Source organism: Marmota flaviventris, chromosome 10, assembly GCF_047511675.1.
Source record: "Marmota flaviventris isolate mMarFla1 chromosome 10, mMarFla1.hap1, whole genome shotgun sequence".
NCBI classification, from domain to species: Eukaryota; Metazoa; Chordata; class Mammalia; order Rodentia; family Sciuridae; genus Marmota; species Marmota flaviventris.
In genome coordinates this window covers 114,162,199-114,182,487 of record NC_092507.1, presented here as the reverse complement: position 1 = coordinate 114,182,487, position 20,289 = coordinate 114,162,199, and the positions used below count along the sequence as shown (strand labels likewise).

Sequence of the window (20,289 nt, the reverse complement as noted above, 5' to 3'; positions counted from 1 at the left end):
GCCTGGAAACTCTAGGCATAAACTGAAACAATCCAGAATTCACCTTGATTACTTCCCTTCTCTCAAGAACCACTTTCTTGCATTGCCTGTTGTACAGTATCTAAAAACCTTTGTTTCATACATTTTGTTCAGTTGTGCGTATTTTAGTACGAAGATAAATCTGGTCTTTGCAATTCCATTGTGACTATAAATGGAAGTCCTCAGAGGTCACAAGTGTTAACAGTTTTGAGTACATCCTTTCAGATTTTTAATGTAGTTATGTATAAACATAAGCTTTATTATTTTATGAAAACAAGGATCATATTATAATAGTGTTTTGCAAGCTTTTTCTCACTTAAATATATGATACAGATCTATTTACATTTAAGTACATATAAACCACATTTTTAAATTATTCTGAGAAGATATTTAAAATGTGCCCCCACAACTATGGGGAGGCTGAGGCAGGAGGATCACAAGTATGAGGCCAGCTTTGGCAACTTGGCAAGACCCTGTCTCTAAATAAAAATAAAAAAAGGGGTGGGAATGTAGTTCAGTGGTAGAGTGCTTATCTAGCATGTGTAAGGACCTTAACTCAATCTCCCTGTATTACCCAAAAAAAAAAAAAAAAAAAATTCCCCCAATTTTTGGCTCTCAGAAGGGCCTATTAAAAATACTTCTAGGGCTATGGTGTAGCTCAGTGGCAGAGCACTTGCCTAGCACGTGTTAGGTACTGGGTTTAATCCTGAGCACCACATATAAATAAACAAATAAAATAAAGGTATTATATTCATACAACCACAAAAAAATTTTTTAAAAAAATACTTCTACACATAATCTAGGCTATTTGCATTAGTACTACTTTAGGCTAATGACCTGAAACTGGGATGGCTCAGGAAGAGAGCATGTGCATCTAACATTTTGGTAGACACTGTTTAATTACAAAGACACTATTAATGTACAGTCTCATCAAGAATACAAAGGCACCCATTTTGCACATGTTGGCTAACACAGGATATTATCAATTTTTTGTTGTTTTACAAATCTAAGGTACATCCCTAAATGTTATCTCACTTTTTGATTGTTTTTTTTTTTTTTTTTTTTTGCATTTCTTTAATTACTAACTGAGGTCAAGCTATTTTCATTAATTATGGAATATTTTGTATTTCTTCTTCAAAATCATCTATTTTTAGAGTAGATTGTTCATTATTTTGTCTTTATGATATATGGTAACATTCTAAATGGGTATGGACCCTCAAATTCTTTGACATCTTTTTTCATTTTTACTGCCTAACAAGAAATTAAAAGAGTTTTTAAAAGACAATAAAGATCCGTTTTAACCATTCAGACCCCAGAATTCACTCATTTGGGGACAGGTGACAGCAATAGGAACTAAACCTGAGGTTGCTCCATCACTGAGATACATTTGCTGCTCTTTATTATTACTTATTATTTATTTTGAGACAGTTTCACCAAGTTTTCCAGACTGGCCTGCAATTTGTGATCTTCCTGCCTCAGGTGGTCTCAAAAATCCTTTTTTGTTTTTCCTTTATTTGTTTGTTTTTTAATACTCAGGATTGAACCCAAAGGCACTTTACCATTGAGCTCCATCCCTAGCCCTTTTTGAGAAAGGGACTTGCTAAGTTGTTGAGGCTGACCTCCAACTTATGATCCTCCTGCCTCAGCCTTCCAAGTCATCTGTGCCCAGCCTAGAAATTATTTATTTATTAGCTTTAGGTGGACACAATATCTTTATTTTTATTTTTAGTGGTGCTGAGGATCGAATGCAGTGCCTCACGCATTCTAGGCAAGCTTGCTACTACTTGAGCCATATCCCCAGCCTCCTAGAAATTCTTAATGGTACCCTTCAAGATCAAGATTCTCATGAAACCCAGAAACTGGTCAAAATATATTCTCATATTAATTATCTTTTTTTAGCCTCTGAGTGTAGCCAGGCACTACAATAAAAAATTTTCCATATTCTTCTCATTTTAGTTTTCTCTAGAAGAGAGTATTAATTACCCTCGTTTTAAAGATGAGAAAGCAAGGGATTAGAGGTGTTAAATAAGTGGCCTAAGGTCATATGGCTTGTTAGTGGATGTTTCACTATTTCAAAGTAAGCCCACTTGACTCCAAAGAACAAGTTCCTAATCACTCTGCTATGCTGCATCTTTCTAAATATTCCAGATATACAGTCCCAGTTCTCATTAGACCTTACTCTCTGCTTTTCTCATTTTGACAGTCTAAGACACAACTGTGATCTCAATCATTTGCCCTCCAAAGAGATTTTTTGGGGGGGCTATTTATCCGAAATTCCAATCTAATGTCTTTTATCTAGCAACCCTCTTAATCGCAGACTTTATTGGGGCTTACGGGCCGTAATGCCCTATTTCCAACTAGGCAATGAAGTTCAATCGAAGTACATGATGTTGAGATGGCGCAGACAAGCCTCCGACGTGAAGTAACCGAGTACTCATCTTCGAAAAAGCTACTGTGACAGAGGTCAGTTCCCTGGGCCTCCCGGTATAATTCGGTCATCAAAGGGCCATCGGGTCACAGAGCCTTGGGAGCAGAACAAGTAGGGAGCACAGCCCCCAGGAGAGAAGGGGAAGAGAAAGAATAGAGAGTGGGTAATAAGGCATCCGCTGAGGTGAGGGAACCATTCATAGGTAAATCAGAGCCCCGGAACGCACAAAGTAGAGAAGACTGCAAAGCCGCCCGCCAGAACCAACTTCTCCTCCTGTCCTCCCCGGGGTTCGCCCGGTAGGCCCAATTCGGCCTGCAAGTCCACCCATTTTCTCTTTTTCCCGTGGCGGCGCCGCCCGCGACATCCCTCCTCTTTGTTCCCCCTTTACTTTTCTACTACCTTTGACCCGCGCGCTCTTGGTCTCGAATTTGGTTAGCATCCTTCAGGCCTCCGACCACTACGCCTGATTCCTGGGAACCTCCACTCCCTGCTGCCCTTCGGACGGCTCCACGTCAGCTCCCTCCTCCTCAGCTCCCGGAAGCCCCACAAGACACGAACTTCCGGTCTCTAGAACTCCGGACCACAGAGACGGTGCAAGTGGCTGCCTAGACAGGCCGCTACTCGATTGAAGGGACGCCGAGGCTTCCGCTCAGCTGATAAACAAGATGGCCACGGCTGGGGGCCACTCTGGGGTTGACCTGGGAAGCCTGACTCTTTTTCGCCTTCTGTCTTTCTCCGTTCTACTGCCAGGTGAGGTGTCCCCGCTCGTGAACTTGGCTTTCTAAGGGTAACCCTCCTGTTCCACCCAACCACAAGTGCGGGGTTTCCCTTTTGGTCCCGGCTGCCCCTCTGTCCCCCCACTCTGTAAATCCTCTTTCTCTTTCGTTCCCGCAACACAAGTTCCCTCTTTACTAGGACCTTCATCCCTGTCACTTGAGGCACGTTGTGTCGCTTCATTCCCTTTTCCAGGCCTCTTCCTGGGTTTTCAGTCTACTTGTCTCTCACTTCGTCCCGATGCCTTATTTCCCCCACAGCTCCAGCCAAAGGGACAGGTTTGAAAGTTCAGTTTCCTTCCCAGCCTTTAGACTTTGTGAGACCAAAAGAGCCTTCTTCTTGGGTATTGTAAGGCACTTAAAAGGTACACAGCTCTCATTTCTTCCTATGTGGATTCCACCATAAACTTGTGTCCCTGTGTCTTGCCTCAGTTTCTTCTCATCAGTAAAGAGAAACTAAGGAAGGTAATGGATACTCTTAACTTTTAGGACCGTGAAGTAATGATTTAAGGACATTTATGTTTTATAATTTGCATAAATGTTAGCGTACATGCATTTATTTTCTGGAATATGACTTTCAACTTGGTTGAGCCCTCAAATACAGACCTGCCTGTGTAAAATCATGATTGTTCCTTTGCAGAAATTCACGTAGATTTAAAGATTCCCAAAGAAGAAACTGTAGCTGCCCCACACTGTAGGAACACACAAATGACCTACTGGTGTTAGATTAACTGAACAGGTGTGTAGCATAAGATTTCTCCCAGTTTTGTTCAGACTCCTGGGAAAAATCTCAGAAAGGTGTTTCTGTTTTCTTGGTTGTTCATAATTTGCATTCTTAGACCAGCACTCTTTTATTCACTAGTTAGTAATATAAATACAGTATAGAAAAGCAGAAAAGAAGTCACCCATGAAACCAGAAGCTGACACGTCTAATGTCAAACACCTTTCCTTTGACAGATCAAATTTCTTTAGCCTTCACTGTCAATTTTTCTTTACAAAATTTGTAAGAACCTTCTAAGGTACACAGCAGGTACTTGACTGAGCATTTATCTGTTCCATCAATGTTCCTAAGTATTGAAAAGAATGGGCATTAGTCCCATTTTTTGAAAGTATGATATTGAATGATTTATCCAAGTCACAAATCAAGCTAATGACATGATAGAGTGTAGTTCTAGTTCTCTTGATTTCTTCTAACACTTTTTAAAAATCATTTTATCTTTTAATCAGGTTTATGCAAGGGAAATTCAGTGGAAAGGAAGATCTACATCCCCTTAAATAAAACAGCTCCCTGTGTCCGTCTGCTCAATGCCACTCATCAGATTGGCTGCCAATGTGAGTTGAGATTGGGATTTGTGTTTGTGGTCACTGATATTCCAGTTTGTGCCCTGGATACTAAGAAAGATCCATGTCATGCTTAAGAGTCTTGGTACTCGGATTAGATTATGTGAGAAGAAGATGATAGAGAGCCATCTGTCAGACCAGACAAGATGGTTAATAAGAGCTAAAATTCAGTAAGTGCTACATGCCAAGCATTTTACACATGCGTCTCATTTAACCTCCACAAACCCTGTTATTGCCATTTTACAAATGATAAAACTGAGATTTAGAGAAATTGACTAATTAGACAAGGTCTTGCTAAGTTGCCTCAGATTTACAGTCCTCCTGTCTCAGCCTCCTGAGTTACTGGCATTACAGACATGTGCCCCCACACATGGTACATTGTACTGTTTTCTAAGGAGAAAGAAATTTCATATTGTATGGCGTTCATTCATTATATGTACTCTGAATGATCATTTTGAAACCAAAATGGGCTTCTGAAATTCAGTGAACTAGCTGAAGAGAAAGCACTGAAAATGCCAAATAGTTGTAAGTGGAATTAGTGAAGCATTTGGATTTTTTGTTGTTGGTGTTTCTGGAATTAAACCCAGCACCTCATGTGTGCTAGGCAAGTGTTCTACCACTGAGCTACATTCCCAGCCCTAGCATTCAAATTTATCTTTCTTCTTTGTAAATGTGTTCTAAATTATGACACCATAGTTCTAAAAGCTGTAAAAATCACAAGGAAACAAAGTTATGTTCCAAAGGCTGAATCCCTTTATCTGCTGCTTGAGCCACTATAGATTTTGGTCTTTCAGTAGCTCTGTTGGAATGTAATTTTGCAGGGGCTGGGTTGTGGCTCAGTGGTGGAGTACTCTCCCAGCACTTGTGATGCACTGGGTTCAATTCTCAGTACCATAGAAAAAATAAATAAATATGGGTATTGTGTCCATCTACAACTAAAAAATTTTTTTAAAACAATATAGTTTAGCAGGTTGGCAAGAAGCTTATGGTCTGATCTTTGTTTCTTCAACATCAAATTGCTTACCTCTGAATTTCAGTTTATTTCTGTCTTGCACAAAACTGAAAGTCAAGCAGTCTTGTAGATGCTTATTGATGATGCTTAATAAATAGCATGTTCTCAACAGTGCCGTGTGATTGCCTGAAACCTTCCAATTTGGTAAAAGGAAACAGTACTAGGAAGAAAGGGACTTGTTCAGGGAGGCAGTTATATTTTTCTACCTGTCCTTCCCTGAGCTAAACTTAAACACAGTTAATTGTACCATGACCCTGCTACAGGAAATTCTGAGAATGGGTTGATTGGTTCCAAAGAGTCCCAAATAAAGTTTTTGTTGGATCTAGTTTCTAAACTGAGTTTGTGGATGAAAGACAGTCAGGTTCATAATGGGCTGGGATCAGACTGATGAAGTTGCTAGAACCTCCATTGTAAGTGCAAAGGGCCAGGACCTCATTGTCCTGGAGTTGGATGCTAAGAAATCTCCTTTGGAAGTGAGTCGTTCTGCATGTTCTTCAAGCAGCTCTGTGGGAAGCATAGCAGTAGCCTCTAGAGGCAAAGGTAAGGACCAGGACTGACACCGACACCGAAACAAAGGGAGAGGCTGGACTCTGGCCACTTCCTCATTAAGCTCTTGTTTCCTTTTCAACCTAGTTATTTCTAAGTCTTATTTCACAGTGTCTGTGCATTCTTAGCAGGCTATTCCTTCTTTAATTAGCTTTGCTAGCATAATAAAACTAAGGAGAAAAAGTGAGATCCAGATTTTATTTTCTGGTTATTATGACCTGCTTCTATTGGATCCTTAAAGCACTCAAAGGAAGCTATGTGTAAGTTTCTTTCCTTCCCTCCCCTCCTCTATCCCCACTTTGTGAGATGAGTAGGGGTAGAAAAGTTGTTCCTTGCTGAAGGTCCAGAGAGAGTAAGCAAGTTACTTAAGACTACATAGCTGGAGCCCAGATTAGACTCTAGGTTTCTTTAGTCCAGTATTATGGCTCTTCTCCTTCCTGTCTTCCCTGGATCTGAAGTTACATATTTTTAAATTTATACCAGCTTTTCCTTCTCCCATGTTTTAAGTGCTATGGCAAGAACTATTTTTGTTTATTTGTTTTGATTTTAGTTTTGTTTTACTTAGAACTTCCATTGGTATCTGAATACTAATTGAAGTGGTTCCAAACTCTTATATTCCTCCCTATTTTACTATTATCACCATTAACATGAACTTGTTACATATTTATTATATATAAGCCATAGTTGAATTCTGGGGACTCTGCCTTCATGTTTAGATTTTGTCAGATCTCATGGGAGAAAAATCCTGCTTTGGTAGCATTGGGGAAGTGCTTATAGTTTTTGCCTCCTATCAAGTGCTAGTAAGTATTTTTGTACCTTTGTCTGGAAGCATAGTTCTCATGCTGGGCTGTGAATAATAAAGAACTACATGTGTTATGTTTTGAAAAATACATGTATCTGGGCCTTACCATTAGCAATTTTAATTTAGAAGATCTGAGGTAAGCATCTATATTTTTTAAAACCCCAGGAATTGAGTTATATTGCTCATTGGTAGACTGTGTGCTTACTCAGCATGCATGAGGCCCTGGGATTAGTCCCTAGCACTGCCAAAACAAAAAAGAAAAAACAGAACTTCCAAAATGATTCTGTTATACAGTCAGAGCTAAGAACTACTGCAAATAATTTATGAATAACACATTCAACTTCAGTGGGGGAGAAGACTGACAGGGAGACCCTAGGATGTCTCTACATGGATCCCTAGAGATTTGAGGGGTATTTCCAAGTGCCTTGAATTATGAAGAATTCCATAATTCTACATTCTGGACTGTGGACCATCCTTCCTCTGGAGCAGTGCTTCCCAATATTTGTCACATCATGAGATGCACAGAAATGTTATTGGTGTGGCCTCATTTGTCTATATGTGTAGAACATCCTGGAGTAAACAGTTAGCTTTTGGCTATAGGTGACCAGCCTAGGGACTTTGGAAACCCTGGATTCCCAGGAAGGAAGCCAATCAATATCAGCACATTTATAAAAAATTTTTTTTGATACCAGGGTTTGAACTTGCTGGGATTACAGGCATGCATCACCACACCTAGCTCAATATCGGCACATTTCTAATCCATTCAAGACCTATTAATTGAGAAGTTCTATTCTAGAGACCTCAGAGTTCTTAATTAATCTCACCTAATATAATCCCAGCAGCTTGGGAGGCTGAGGCAGGAGGATCACAAGTTCAAAGCCAGCCTCAGCAACTTAGGGAGTCCCTAAGCAACTCAGTGAGACCCTGTCTCTAGCAGTGGGGAAGTGAGTTCAAGCACCCTTGGGTTCAATAATCACTACCCAGAAACAAAAACCTCACTTAAAACTGGCCGGGAGCAAGTAAAAGTCATCTCCAAAATAGTAGCAAGGAAATGGTGATCCAGGAAGGCTACTGCAGCCAAAATCTACACATTTTCACAAAGAAAGATTCAGAGCTAGAGATCTGGACTAGGGGTGTAGCTCAGTGATAGAATGCTTGTGTACTGTGCATGAGGCCTGAGTTTGATTCTCAGCACCACCAGGAAAAAGAAAAAAGCCAGATGTGGTCGTTTACGCCTGTAATGTCAGCAAATTGGAAGGTTGAGGGAGGAGAATCGTAAGTTCAAGGCCAGCCTCAGCAATTTAGCAAGACCCTCAGCAATTATCTAGACCCTGTCTAAAAATAAAATTAAGGATGTAGCTCAGTGGTAAAACACCATGGGGAAATTTTTTTTCCAAATGGGGAAAAAAATCCTTCAAAACCAGAAGTCTGAGCTACAGATCTAGAATCTGGCATTTCCTGGAGACACATTTAAAAACTTGAATGTCTGCTGTTCCAGAATCTTATGTATATGGCTAAGTGAGGTTGTTGGAATTAAGCAAAAAATGATCACAGAGTCTTTCTGTTTAATAAATAAGACTGCTAGTGAGGCCTTTTGGGCTTTTTTGTCTTCCATTCCTTCCTTCAGATGAACCTGGAGCAATTCAGTTCTTCAATTGAAGTCCAGAAGTGGCTATATTCACTCAAACATGTTTTTAATATCTTTAGGGTTAAAAGATCTGCAAAATCAGTAAGGTAAAGTCGGAATGGTCAAATGTGTGAATTTTAATTCTATCCGTTCTCTCCTGGCAGCTTCAATTAGTGGAGACACAGGGGTTATCCATGTAGTAGAGAAAGAAGAGGACCTGCAGTGGGTGTTGACAGATGGCCCTAACCCCCCTTACATGGTTCTGCTAGAGGGAAAGCTCTTTACCAGGTAAGAACTGGATATGACTACTGGGAAAATAGATCCAGAGAAAGAAAAAGAACAGTAAACAGTCCTCATATTTGTGAGGTTTCCCTGACCTGGTTGGGGAAGGGGCAGAGTTGGTCTTCAGAAGGGAAGAGGTACTAGCAAAGGGAATCATCCTGGTGACCTTAAAATAGCACTCTAGTGGGTAAGGATTTCAGAGAGAGAGAATTGCCCAAGGTAGGTGAGATTAGTCCCGAAAATCAGATTGGGCCATAGTCTAGACTGAGAAATTCAAGGCCAAAAAGGGAAGAAGCGGTTAAGGGTTTTGATTCCTTTGTTCTCCATTCATTTCCATCCCAAGGACTAGGGTACTAGAATGTCTGCTACCTTCCTGTTTCCTCTCGTGGCATTTCTTCTCTATTCCAGGGATGTAATGGAGAAACTGAAGGGGAGAACCAGCCGAATTGCTGGTCTTGCAGTGACCTTGGCCAAGCCCAGTCCCACCCCAGACTTCTCTCCTAGTGTGCAGTGCCCGAATGATGGGTTTGGTAAGAGCCTCAGGAGAGCCCACTGTCATCCAAGGCTCATTGTTGCTTCAGTCTCAAGTGTCTGTGGCAGCACCAGGAGAGGGTATCTGGTCTCCATCTGTGTGCATCATGAGCATCTGACTCCCAAATGGAAAATAGTGTTTCTTTGTCTTTGCCACTCATCCCTTCCCTCTCCTCCTTCCCCTACGTCCACTTACCTTCCATCACCCTTTCTTGTCACATGCTTAGATCCCTCATCTGTCAGCCTAAGGTCCCCTGATACCAGTGTGTCTATTTTAGTGTGGGCAGTGATAGATTTGTTGTTTATGTGAGTTGCTGCCTCTTTTTGAACTCTTAATCTCAACTCTGATGTCCTAACCCTCCTCCCTAACCTGGTTCTAAACCCCCATTTCTCCCAACCCCTCTTCCTCCCTTCAGGCATTTACTCCAACTCCTATGGGTCAGAGTTTGCCCATTGCAAAGAAGTGCTATGGAACAGTCTGGGCAATGGCTTGGCTTATGAAGACTTTAGTTTTCCTATCTTTCTTCTTGAAGACGAAAATGAAACCAAGGTCATCAAGCAGGTAAAGACTATACCAGCTCCTAGCAATTCTAATGAGAAAGAGGATTATTTTTCAGGCTCTTCTCTTTAGATGGAGGTTAATTTTAATATTGGTATACACTTTGAAAAACAGTTGCTACAAACAAGAACCAAGAAGTTTATTTTCCTTATATTTTTCTCTTCTATTTCTCTCCTCTCTGATATCACAGCATTAACAACTTTTAGACTAAAAAAATATATATAAAGAATATTTGAAAGAATAATATGATATGGGGCCCTAATTAAGTACCAGATGAGCTGGGTTCACATTGTAACCCCAGTGAGAGCTGGGTTCACACTTGTAACCCCAGTGACTTGGGAGGCTGAGGCAGGAGGATCATGAGTTTAAAGCCAGTCTCAGCAATTTAGTGAGGCCCTAAGCAACTTAGTGAGACCCTATCTCTAAATAAAATATAAAAAGGGCTGGGGGTGTGGCTCAGTGGTTAACCCCCTAGGTTCAATCCCTGTTACCAAAACAAAACAAAACAAACTAGCTGAATAGCCAGGCACAGCAGTGTATGCCTGTAATCCCAGCTACTTAGGAGGCTGAGGCAGGAGGATCACAAGTTTAAGACCAGACTCTGCAATTTAGTAAGACCCTCAGCAACTTAGTAAGATGCTATCTCAGAATAAAAAGGGCTGGGGATATAGCTCAATGGTAAAGTGCCCCTAGACTCAGACCTCAGTACCCTCTGACACGTGCACACACACCCCTACACACAGAATAGTAGCTGAAGCTCCAGATTGGGCCAGGCCACTTAGGATGGGATAAGTTCATCTGCTCTATTGAGGTCATTGAATCTGTGTCACTTTGCATCTATTAAGGAGTTTTTTTTCTTTATCTATAGATCCTATGGTTGTACCAGGACACCTATAGCTCAGGGACAGATGTCTCCCAAAAGGGAGTGACTTAAGGATGAAGCTGGGAAGTTAGGGAGGGATTCCACAGATGCTGAATTGGGTCCATCTGTCCTTCCAGTGCTATCAGGATCACAACCTGGGTCAGAATGGCTCGGCACCAACCTTCCCACTGTGTGCCATGCAGCTCTTCTCACACATGCACGCTGTTATCAGCACTGCCACGTGCATGCGGCGCAGCTTCATCCAGAGCACCTTTAGTATCAACCCAGGTAAAGCAGGTCCAAGTTCTGTTGGGTGTACTGCAGTGGGGGCACAAGGGCCTGCCCTGGGAATGTTGGCAAGACCACAGCAGGGAAGAGTAGGCACAGGCAGCAAGTGCTGGGTAGGAGAAGCAGCAACAATTTGAACATTTTAGGCAGCTTGTACCTAAAGGAGAAGACAGCAAAGAAGCTAACCTGGAATAGTTGGAGACAGAGATAATAATCCACAGAGTCCACAGGGCTCTGGTCAGAAAGGTCTTACAGATCTTCTTTATAGCTCCTGTCTCCCTTAGTCCAATTGATCTCACGGTGTTTGTGTCTTGCTCAGAAATCGTCTGTGACCCCCTGTCTGACTACAACGTCTGGAGCATGCTTAAGCCTATAAATACATCTGGGGCCTTAGATCCTGATGACAGGGTTGTGGTTGCTGCTACCCGGGTAAGTGTTGGCCTCTGATCAGCACGAGCAGGGCTGACACAGAAAGAGTGGCAGGGCCTGGTGTAGTGACGCACACCTGTAATTCCAGCAACATGGGAGGCTAAGGCAGAAGAATCACAAATTTGAGGCCAGCTACAGAAATTCAGCAAGACCCTATCTCAAAATAAATAATGAAAAGGGCTGAAGAGGGCTGGGGTTGTGGCTCAGCAGTAGAATGCTCACCTAGCATGTGTGAGGCACTGGGATTAATCCTCAGCACCACTTACAAATAAATAAAATAAAGGTATTATGGGGCTGGAGTTGTAGCTCAGTGGCGGAACACTTGCCTTGTACACGTGAGGTACTGCGTTTGATTCCCAGCACCACATATAAATAAGCAAATAAAATAAAGGACCATCCACAACTAAAACAATATTTTAAAAATAAATAAAGGTACTGTGTTCAATTAAAACTAAAAAAATTTTAACAAAAAGCGGGGGTGGGGGCGCTGAGGATGTAGCTCAGTGGTAGAGTTCCCCTGGGGTCAGTCTTCAAGCCTTTATTGGGCATTTTCCAACTTTCTGAGTTGCTACATTGGGAAATCTCAAATGGAGAGGGATGTGGGTCGAGGGACTACTGGGTTCTGTCCATTGCCACAACACATGAATATTCTCTTGGTTGTTCAGGAAAGGGATTGGGCCTGGTCCTCATTTCCAGTTTAAAAGTGTACCTCCCTTTGTCTTCTTCTGAACTCAGCTGGACAGCCGTTCCTTTTTCTGGAATGTGGCTCCAGGGGCTGAAAGTGCTGTTGCCTCCTTCGTCACTCAGCTGGCTGCAGCTGAAGCTTTGCAAAAGGCACCGGATGTGACCATCTTGCCCCGCAATGTCATGTTTGTCTTCTTCCAAGGGGTGAGGCTTTTTTTCCCCCGGGGTGGCGTGGCAGGGAAGGAGGTAGACGGCAAAGATGGGAGTGACTATTAGTTGGGGAGAAGAGCCTCAGCATTTGACCCTTCTGTTAATCAGCCCAGAGCTTTTGAATGTTCCTTTGTGTCTCTCCTTTGAGGATCTCTATTTTAGGAAGCCTCTGTGTCCTGAATTTGATGTGTTACCAGCCCCTTTAGTTTCCCACTGATAGGATCTATTTGAGGCTTCCTTTTACTCTTATTGTCTGGACCCCATTGTGGCATCCTGCCGGTCCCTTCTGGCACCACAGCCTGACCTTGGCATAAGACAATGGCAGCTGAGGCTGAGTTAGTAGAAGTAGAGTCAAGAAGCAGACTCCTAACAGCTAATGTTTTTGTTGTTGTTGTTTTTTAAAGACCTTGGGAAGGCTGTTTTCTCGCTTCTGGACTTGAGAAGTCCTCTGATACACACATGGGAGGGACGGTCATAGCTGGGAGATGGAGGAGCCTTCCTGCCTATAGCTTTGACATTCTAGCTTTTCTCGAGGCTACCCTAACCCTTTTAATTTTTTCTTTCCTTTTCCACCCATCTCCAACCCTCAGGAAACGTTTGACTATATTGGTAGCTCAAGAATGGTCTACGACATGGAGAAGGGCAAGTTTCCTGTGCACTTAGAGAACATTGACTCATTCGTGGAGCTGGGACAGGTGTGCATCTCATTCTTTCACTCCTGTCCTTCCTCCTCTTTTGTCCTTGCTACAGACACTACCCTCCCCTTCCTCTGACTCCTTTCTCTCAGGCGTGGGCCAAAACTGGAGGCTGCCTGTAAATGTTGCTTCTTCATCCTTCTTCCAGGTGGCCTTAAGGACTTCAGCAGAGCTCTGGATGCACACAGACCCCATGTCTCAGAAAAATGAGTCTGTGCGGAACCAGGTAACCCAAATATGGACCCCACATCCCAGCCTCTGCTCTGTCCCCATTAACCCTGGTGCCTGAGAATCAAATTAAGAAAAAAAGTTAGCCTGGGTGTGTCTAAAGGATGAACAACACAGCTCGTACGGCTCGCTGGGAAAAATGGCAATCTCAGTGACATCTGGTTGGCTTCTTGGAGTGGGCAGTTCTCTGATCATTTGGTGCCTAGCAAACTACCACTGCCCACTAAGGACAAGTAGAACACTAGCTCCCTTCTCTCCTTGCCCCTTGTGTATCCCGTTGACCAGGCCACCTGCTTCTGTTACATTCCCACCCAGATTGTCCTCCATTTTCCTCCCTACTTGTTCTAGACACTTCTCTCTAGCAGGTCCAGCTTTAAACCTGCTTTTTACCATGCAGTCCTGTTCCTGCCACTCCAGGCTTGATATCATTCCTTCTCTGGCCTCCTGTGGCACTTGGAGACTTTTTTACGATTTGCCCCCTCCAATTCTGCACAACAAATAATAAGTGAAACATTCACTGAGGATAAGGCAGAGTCCTAAGGACACTAGGTTTACCTGTAAATATGGGGAAATATAGGTACCTTCTTTCTTCCCCAGTTTCCTAACTGTAAGGAAAAAAATTGGCAGAGCCTAGGCATGGTGGCACACACCTGTAATCACAGTGACTTGGGAGGCTAAGCAGGATGATCACAAGTTCAAGGCCAGCCCGAGCAACTTAGTGAGACCCTGTCTCCAAAAAGAAAAGAAAAGAAAGAGCTGGAATGTGGGTCAGAGGTAGAATGTTCCTGTGTTCCATCCCTAGTACTGTTAAAAAAAAAAAAAAAAAGTTAAGAACTATAAGAAAGTCAGAGAGCCTTAGTTCCAAAAGGTTTAAGGGCTGTGGATCTAGGAGAGCATGGAGCAGCTCCCTACACAAGGAACCCAAAATGTAGAATGCCCCAGACCTGAGAGGGGACCTCCTACTTCCCATCTCTTCGTCCCCTCAATCAGTAATCCTTGCTCCTCAGGTGGAGGACCTCCTGACCACACTGGAAAAGAGTGGTACTGGCGTCCCTGACATCATCCTCAGAAGGCTGAATCAATCCCAAGCCCTGCCACCCTCTTCTCTGCAGCGATTTCTTCGAGCTCGAAACATCTCTGGTGTTGTTCTGGCTGACCACTCTCATTCCTTTCATAATCAGTAAGAGTCACCTGATCCCACATCCTCTTCCTTCTGAACAGGAGTCTCTTCTGTAGTCTGGGAGAAAGGGTACCATCTCCCCCCACACCCCCCGCCATAACACCTGCTCCCAAACCTCCAGGCAGTTTGTGTTCTTTGCTCAGTGTCCTGTTCACATCAGACCTAGCACCCTCATTGACTTGATGTCTGTCTTAGATAAACAACCTCAACCTTGCCCTTTCCTAGCAGCCATCCTCCTGTTATGGTTCCTTCTTCAGGTTCTCCTGGGGCCTGAGTACCCCAGGGCAGCCAGCAGAGGGCATCATCTCTAACAAGAGCATGGAAAGGATGGGAGGAGGATTCCTCCGGTGGAGAACAGAGAGCTGTCCCTGTGTGGGTCCCGCCCAAGGGCACCACAGATAGTACTCTATGAAATAGAACATGTCCATGCCAGATTGGTAGGTGCACATGATTCCTTGTGCTGAGGGGGCTCCAGAGATAAGAAGTGAGATGCTGTTTGTTTCCTATTTCTTGGTTACGGGTATCCTCAAACTGCCCCTAGCATGAGGCCAGGGATAACAGGAAACTTCTTGTAGGCTGATTGCTAACTTACCAGCCTTTTGGGGGCTACACGAGTTTCTCAGTAAAAACGCTTTGGCCCAGGTTCTCCGAGCTAGCAAAGTAGCCCCTTCTCACATTTAATCAGGAGAGTGACAGTTCTGTTGTCAGCTATCTTCTTCATGTCTTTCCTTGGCATCAATTTGGAGTAAGGTATGGTTCATCATTTGAACACATTTTGGATTTGATTATGTGGCTGGCTTGACTAGAGCAGGGATTTATTGGTGGTAAAGGCTGGGAGCTCTCTTCTTCTCGCCCTCTTTTAAAAGCTAATTCCTTGGAGCTTCCCAAGGACCATCATGGTGATTATTTATTTTGCCATGTTATATATTAGTGTGTTTATACATATCTGGGCTATACCTGATCCTAGTACCTGCTAATCCCCCCTCCACTCCAGCCACCGACAATAGAAATGTTTATTGGAAAATCACACAATTGCTCTGATGATGTGTGGCAGAAATATCTGGAAATCTTCTTAGCCATCCTCCTATGTCTCTAGCCTAAATGATATTAGGAGAGTCTCCTGTGGTTAAAGATCTCAGTTTAAACAGGGCGCACGCCTGTAATCCCAGTGGCTCAGGAGGTGGAGGCAGGAAGATTGCAAGTTCAAAGCCAGCCTCAGCAAAAGCAAGGCACTAAGCAACTCAGTGAGACCCTGTCTCTAAATTTAAAGTACAAAAATAGGGCTGGGGATGTGGCTCAATAGTCGAGTGCCCCTGATACCCCACTCCCCCCGAAAAAGATCTGTTTATTTACCTTTTTTACCTTGTCTTTGTGTTTTACCACTCTCACCTTCACTCCTACCTCCCCATTCTCCATGCCTTCTTTAACCATGCATCCTAATTTTCTCCCTTCCTCAATAATGAAAGATAAAGTGAATGCCTCACTAGGAAATAGGAAAGGGGAAAGGCCCTGGTTGATATAGCCAAGGCTTATGCTGGCTCTTCTGACAGCTACTACCAGAGCATTTATGACACTGCTGAGAACATCAATGTGAGCTATCCTGACTGGCAGAGCCCTGAAGAGGACCTGAACTTTGTGACAGACACTGCTAAGGTAGCCCTTACCCAAGTTGGGTGGAAACATGGGAAACACAGCAAATGAATATGTTTAAATGTTGCCACTTGAGGGTAGAAGAGGTAAGCCGTTCAGCCACTTCCCTCACCCACTGCAGGCCCTGGCAAATGTGGCCACGGTGCTGGCACGAGCACTGTACGAACTTGCAGGGGGCACCAACTTCGGCAACACAATTCAGGCTGATCCCCAAACGGTGAGAGCAAATGGGCCCCCACTTCTTTCTGTCTCTGTTTACACAGCAGGCCACACTTATCCTTATGTCCCTTGCCTAGCCTCCTAAGTTTTAGAGTTCAGCATGCCTGTTGGTGCCAGGAAGGATGATGCCCCAGAGAACTCTTGGGTGGGTTTCATCTGTCACCTTGCGGGCCTGCGACTGTCTCCCAGCTCCTGTCTGGTTCCTGCTCCTGATTGATCTTTAATTCTTTCCCTGAGCTTGCTCCAAGTCATAGGGTTTTTTTTCCCCCCTCTTTTCTCTGTTCTAATCTTAGGTCACTCGCCTGCTGTATGGGTTCCTGGTTAGAGCCAACAACTCATGGTTCCAGTCTATCCTCAGACAGGACCTCAGGTCCTACTTGGGTAAGCATCTGATATGAGAAGGGAGACCCTTAGCTGAGGAAAGGTATAGAAAAAAAGGCATCATTTGGGTTTAATCTTTACCCTTTTTTCTCTTTTTCTTTCCCCCCTGTTTCTTTCTTTCTCCTGTTGTTTGTTGGATCCTCTTCTCTTAACTTTCTTTTCTGGCTTCTGCCAATTGGGGGCTCTTCTTATTTCTGTCTACCCTCACCCCATCTTCCACCCATCAAATCCTCCCTTCCCTTTGGCCTGCCATCAGGCGATGGGCCTCTCCAACATTACATCGCCGTCTCCAGCCCCACCAACACCACTTACGTTGTGCAGTATGTCTTGGCAAATTTGACTGGCAAGGTGATCGGCCTCACCCGAGAGCAGTGCCAGGATCCAAGTAAAGTTCCAAATGAAAACAAGGATGTGAGTGGTGGTGGGTGTCGGAGGTGCCTCGGGACTCCTTGCCTTGGGAAAGTTGGAGGATCTCCTAAGCCCAGATGGACCCAGGGGATTGGGAGGGAGGGGTGGAGGGACACAGCCCCGTGAACCTAAGTGTTGAAGAGGCAGTAGCCTGGATAAAATTGGACTACTTAAAGGGAAAGGGACTGCAGCCAGTTAGTGAGTTGGAGTGGTACTGATGGGGAGGGAGTAGGAGGATCAACCCAGCCCTGTGTTGTGGCCCATCTTCCTGTGCAGCTATATGAGTACTCATGGGTTCAGGGCCCTTTGAATTCCAATGAAACGGATCGGCTCCCCCGGTGCGTGCGTTCCACGGCTCGACTGGCCAGGGCCTTATCTCCTGCCTTTGAACTGAGTCAGTGGAGCTCCACTGAATATTCCACGTGGACTGAGAGCCGCTGGAAAGATATCCATGCCCGGATATTCCTCATTGCCAGCAAAGAGCTTGAGGTGAGATGAGACCAGAAGGGAAATGGCAGAGATCTATTTGACTTCTTTCTGTTTTCTCTTGTCTTGTACCCCTTTCCATCTCCCATTTACCCCAGATTTGTGGCAAATACCTATTGTAAATCTGTCTTGTTGAGAGGCGGTTCTTCCTTCACCATTAGAGAAAGCCCCATGTATCCCATAAGTTCTCTCATAGCCCCCACTCCCACCTGGCGTTCCCCATCTGGCACAGCTGGGATGAGTCAGTCTAACATATTGAGCCTGTGTCATTAGTAAATCATTAATATAAGCACCAGGAAAGAATCAAAGGCATGAGTCCTGCCTTCCAGATACTTAAAATCTAAGTAATGCAAGATGGAAGCAAGAACAGAGATACTTCTTCCTTCAAATGAGGAAAGTTAAGTGCAGATTGGGAAGATGTTGCCTGTGCTTGTTCCATAGTAGGTGCTTGATGCCAGCACCAGAATTCAGCCAGCCTGTCTTCCCAGTTATCCATAGTTGCACTGAGTTCTGATAAACCATTTCTCCTTCCCTCACCTGCAGCTTATCACCCTGATGGTGGGATTCGGCATCCTCCTCTTCTCTCTCATCGTCACCTACTGCATCAATGCCAAAGCTGACGTCCTTTTCATTGTTCCCCGAGAGCCAGGATCTGTGTCTTACTAAGGAGAACTCCAGCTTACCCTGGCAGCTCTGCATTTCACTTCCTACATCATTTGTCCCACTGGGAACAAACCACTAGTTTGTCACTGGAACCTCTCTGGGCCTGTCTCAGATTGGGATTAACGTAAAGGAATAGAACTGTCCAGAAGAGACAGGAAGAAATAAACAAGTGGCCTCCCCTCCTCATCTCCCCCTTCCCCAATACCTCCTCCTTCCCTTCCCTGCAAGATTCTGGGATTACAGTAGAGCCTTCCTGTTTCTGTTTAACTCCAGAGTCACCAACTCTAATTTACCCTTCCTCAGGATGACTCTGCCCTTCCCAGCCTTCCCTGTACCTCCCTGGTTCCCTCTCTTGCCCTGACCCCCCACTCCCAACTACTGCTCCTGACCACCTTCTGGACCAGGAAGGGGAATGTGAAAGGTTGAACATCAGGATCAAACTACAGTGAACCCCAAGGAGGAGGATGGGGTTTTCTGGGCTGAGCCTGCTGTCTCCTTCCCACTGCCCTTCCTAGGTCCTCAGATGGCACGTTAGGGTGGGCTTGCTGCCAGGTGGGTATCCCACTTCCAGCCCACAGTGCTCAGCTGTACTTTTTATTAAGCTGTAATATCTATTTTTGTTTTTTCCTTTTTTTTTGTAAATATATAAATAGTGAGTTTCATTAAAATAGATAATCCTACACAACATGTACTGTCAGCTGTTATTCTTCCCAGACCACCTGAACTGGAGGTCGGCGACTCTGCATGCTACCACATTGGTCTCCAGAAGACCCAAGGAGGAAGGCCTTGGAGCACCCTCTTGTATGAACAATGTTAGCATGATTTCTTCTCAATTTGTAATAGACACTTTTTTTTTTTTTTTTTTGGTACTGGGGATTGAACCCAGGAGTGCCCTACCACTGAGCCATATCCCCAGCCCTTTTGATTTTTTATTTTGAGACAGGGTCTTGTTAAATAGTTGCTGGGGCTGGTCTTGAAATTGGGATCCTCCTTCCTGCCTTAGCTCCCAGGTTGTTGAGATGGTAGGTGTGCACCACCACGCACAGCTGATGGTGGGGTTTTTGTAGACTAAAACAAGTTGTTTGGGATGTTTCAGAAAGAGGACCACAGCTCTGTGGAGACACACTGAGTCTTCATGGAAGCAAATTGTGGCTGGTGACTGAGTCAGCCAAAGGGGAATGGGAACCAGCGGGGGAGGGAGCCATGGCCCAACCTTCTCTCCCTGTCACTGGCCAAGAGGTTTCTGACAACCTTCATGCCTGAAGACCAACAGCAATAGAAAACTGGCCATTTGCACAGGTCTCAAGCATTACCCTTAAGTTCCTTGATTGGGCGATTTACCTTTTCAAATCTGCTAAGAAGAGGTGATTTTTTTCTGGGTTTCTTTCCAAGTTTGGGGCATGTTTGGGGTTCTGAGATAGGAAATACGCCCTGCTGCTCCCCCTAGTTGGAGTTGGAGAGGCTGTATGCGGTGCTGGCGGGAGCCGAGCACAGCTGCCACCATCGCTTGGGCCGGCTCCATGCCTCCCTCGGCCAACAGGTCTCCCAGTGGGCAGAGCAGTAAACTCCCTCATCCTGCTGGCAGCTTCGGGAAGCGAGGACATGGCTGGGTACCAGGAAGGGGGTTGAACGGGGAAGCAGAGGCTCAGGCAGAATTGAGGAATCAGGGTGGGTAAGAAAGAAGGGTATAAGATACAGGATCTTTGATACGCAGTCTCCTCAGATCCTAAGAAAGAACCCTGAACACAAGCTTGTCTTCTATCTCCCATGCTTTCTTAACTCTTTAACCAGTGAAGATCCCTTCTGCCCAGGGGCTGAGGGAGGAGCACAGCCACCCAGATGACTTACTGGGCTCCAAAACACATTCTCTCTGCAGTCATGATGCTGGCACCTCACCAGATGTCTCTCGTGCCCTGAAGACTGTGTGACTGCCTGGAGCATCTTAGGGGCCATGCACCTCTCGATTTCTCCCTCTTCCATCTAGGCC

At 44.4% G+C, this 20,289-nt stretch overlaps 2 protein-coding genes across 3 annotated transcripts in view; one reads left to right on the top strand and one right to left on the bottom strand.

Annotated features, from left to right (window-relative positions):
- Positions 1–2,997, bottom strand: part of Copa (COPI coat complex subunit alpha) — a 44,666-nt gene extending 41,669 nt beyond the window's left edge. For both annotated transcript variants that reach the window (XM_071618259.1, XM_027950732.2), the window contains exon 1: positions 2,846–2,997. In XM_071618259.1, the coding sequence (XP_071474360.1) occupies positions 2,846–2,885 (40 nt within the window). In that variant the 5' untranslated portion in view covers positions 2,886–2,997. The remainder of the gene's footprint in view (positions 1–2,845) is intronic.
- Positions 2,998–3,040: 43 nt separating this feature from the next.
- Positions 3,041–18,987, top strand: Ncstn (nicastrin). The gene is made up of 17 exons (XM_027950733.2): positions 3,041–3,196; positions 4,447–4,551; positions 8,712–8,835; positions 9,238–9,359; positions 9,777–9,922; positions 10,919–11,069; positions 11,389–11,498; positions 12,234–12,386; positions 12,983–13,087; positions 13,236–13,313; positions 14,323–14,495; positions 16,046–16,148; positions 16,267–16,362; positions 16,658–16,745; positions 17,002–17,156; positions 17,430–17,642; positions 18,183–18,987. The coding sequence occupies exons 1-17, from the start codon at positions 3,112–3,114 to the stop codon at positions 18,303–18,305; spliced, it is 2,130 nt and encodes a 709-aa protein (XP_027806534.2). The 5' UTR covers positions 3,041–3,111; the 3' UTR covers positions 18,306–18,987.
- The last annotated feature ends 1,302 nt before the right edge of the window (positions 18,988–20,289 follow it).

Bases quoted from the DNA above. Each gene is read 5' to 3' on its own strand.
- Ncstn (XM_027950733.2), top strand. From the start codon at position 3,112: ATGGCCACGGCTGGGGGCCACTCTGGGGTTGACCTGGGAAGCCTGACT. The intron at 8,836-9,237 runs GTAAGAACTGGA...TCTCTATTCCAG, and splicing joins GAGGGAAAGCTCTTTACCAG to GGATGTAATGGAGAAACTGA. The intron at 11,499-12,233 runs GTAAGTGTTGGC...TTCTGAACTCAG, and splicing joins TTGTGGTTGCTGCTACCCGG to CTGGACAGCCGTTCCTTTTT.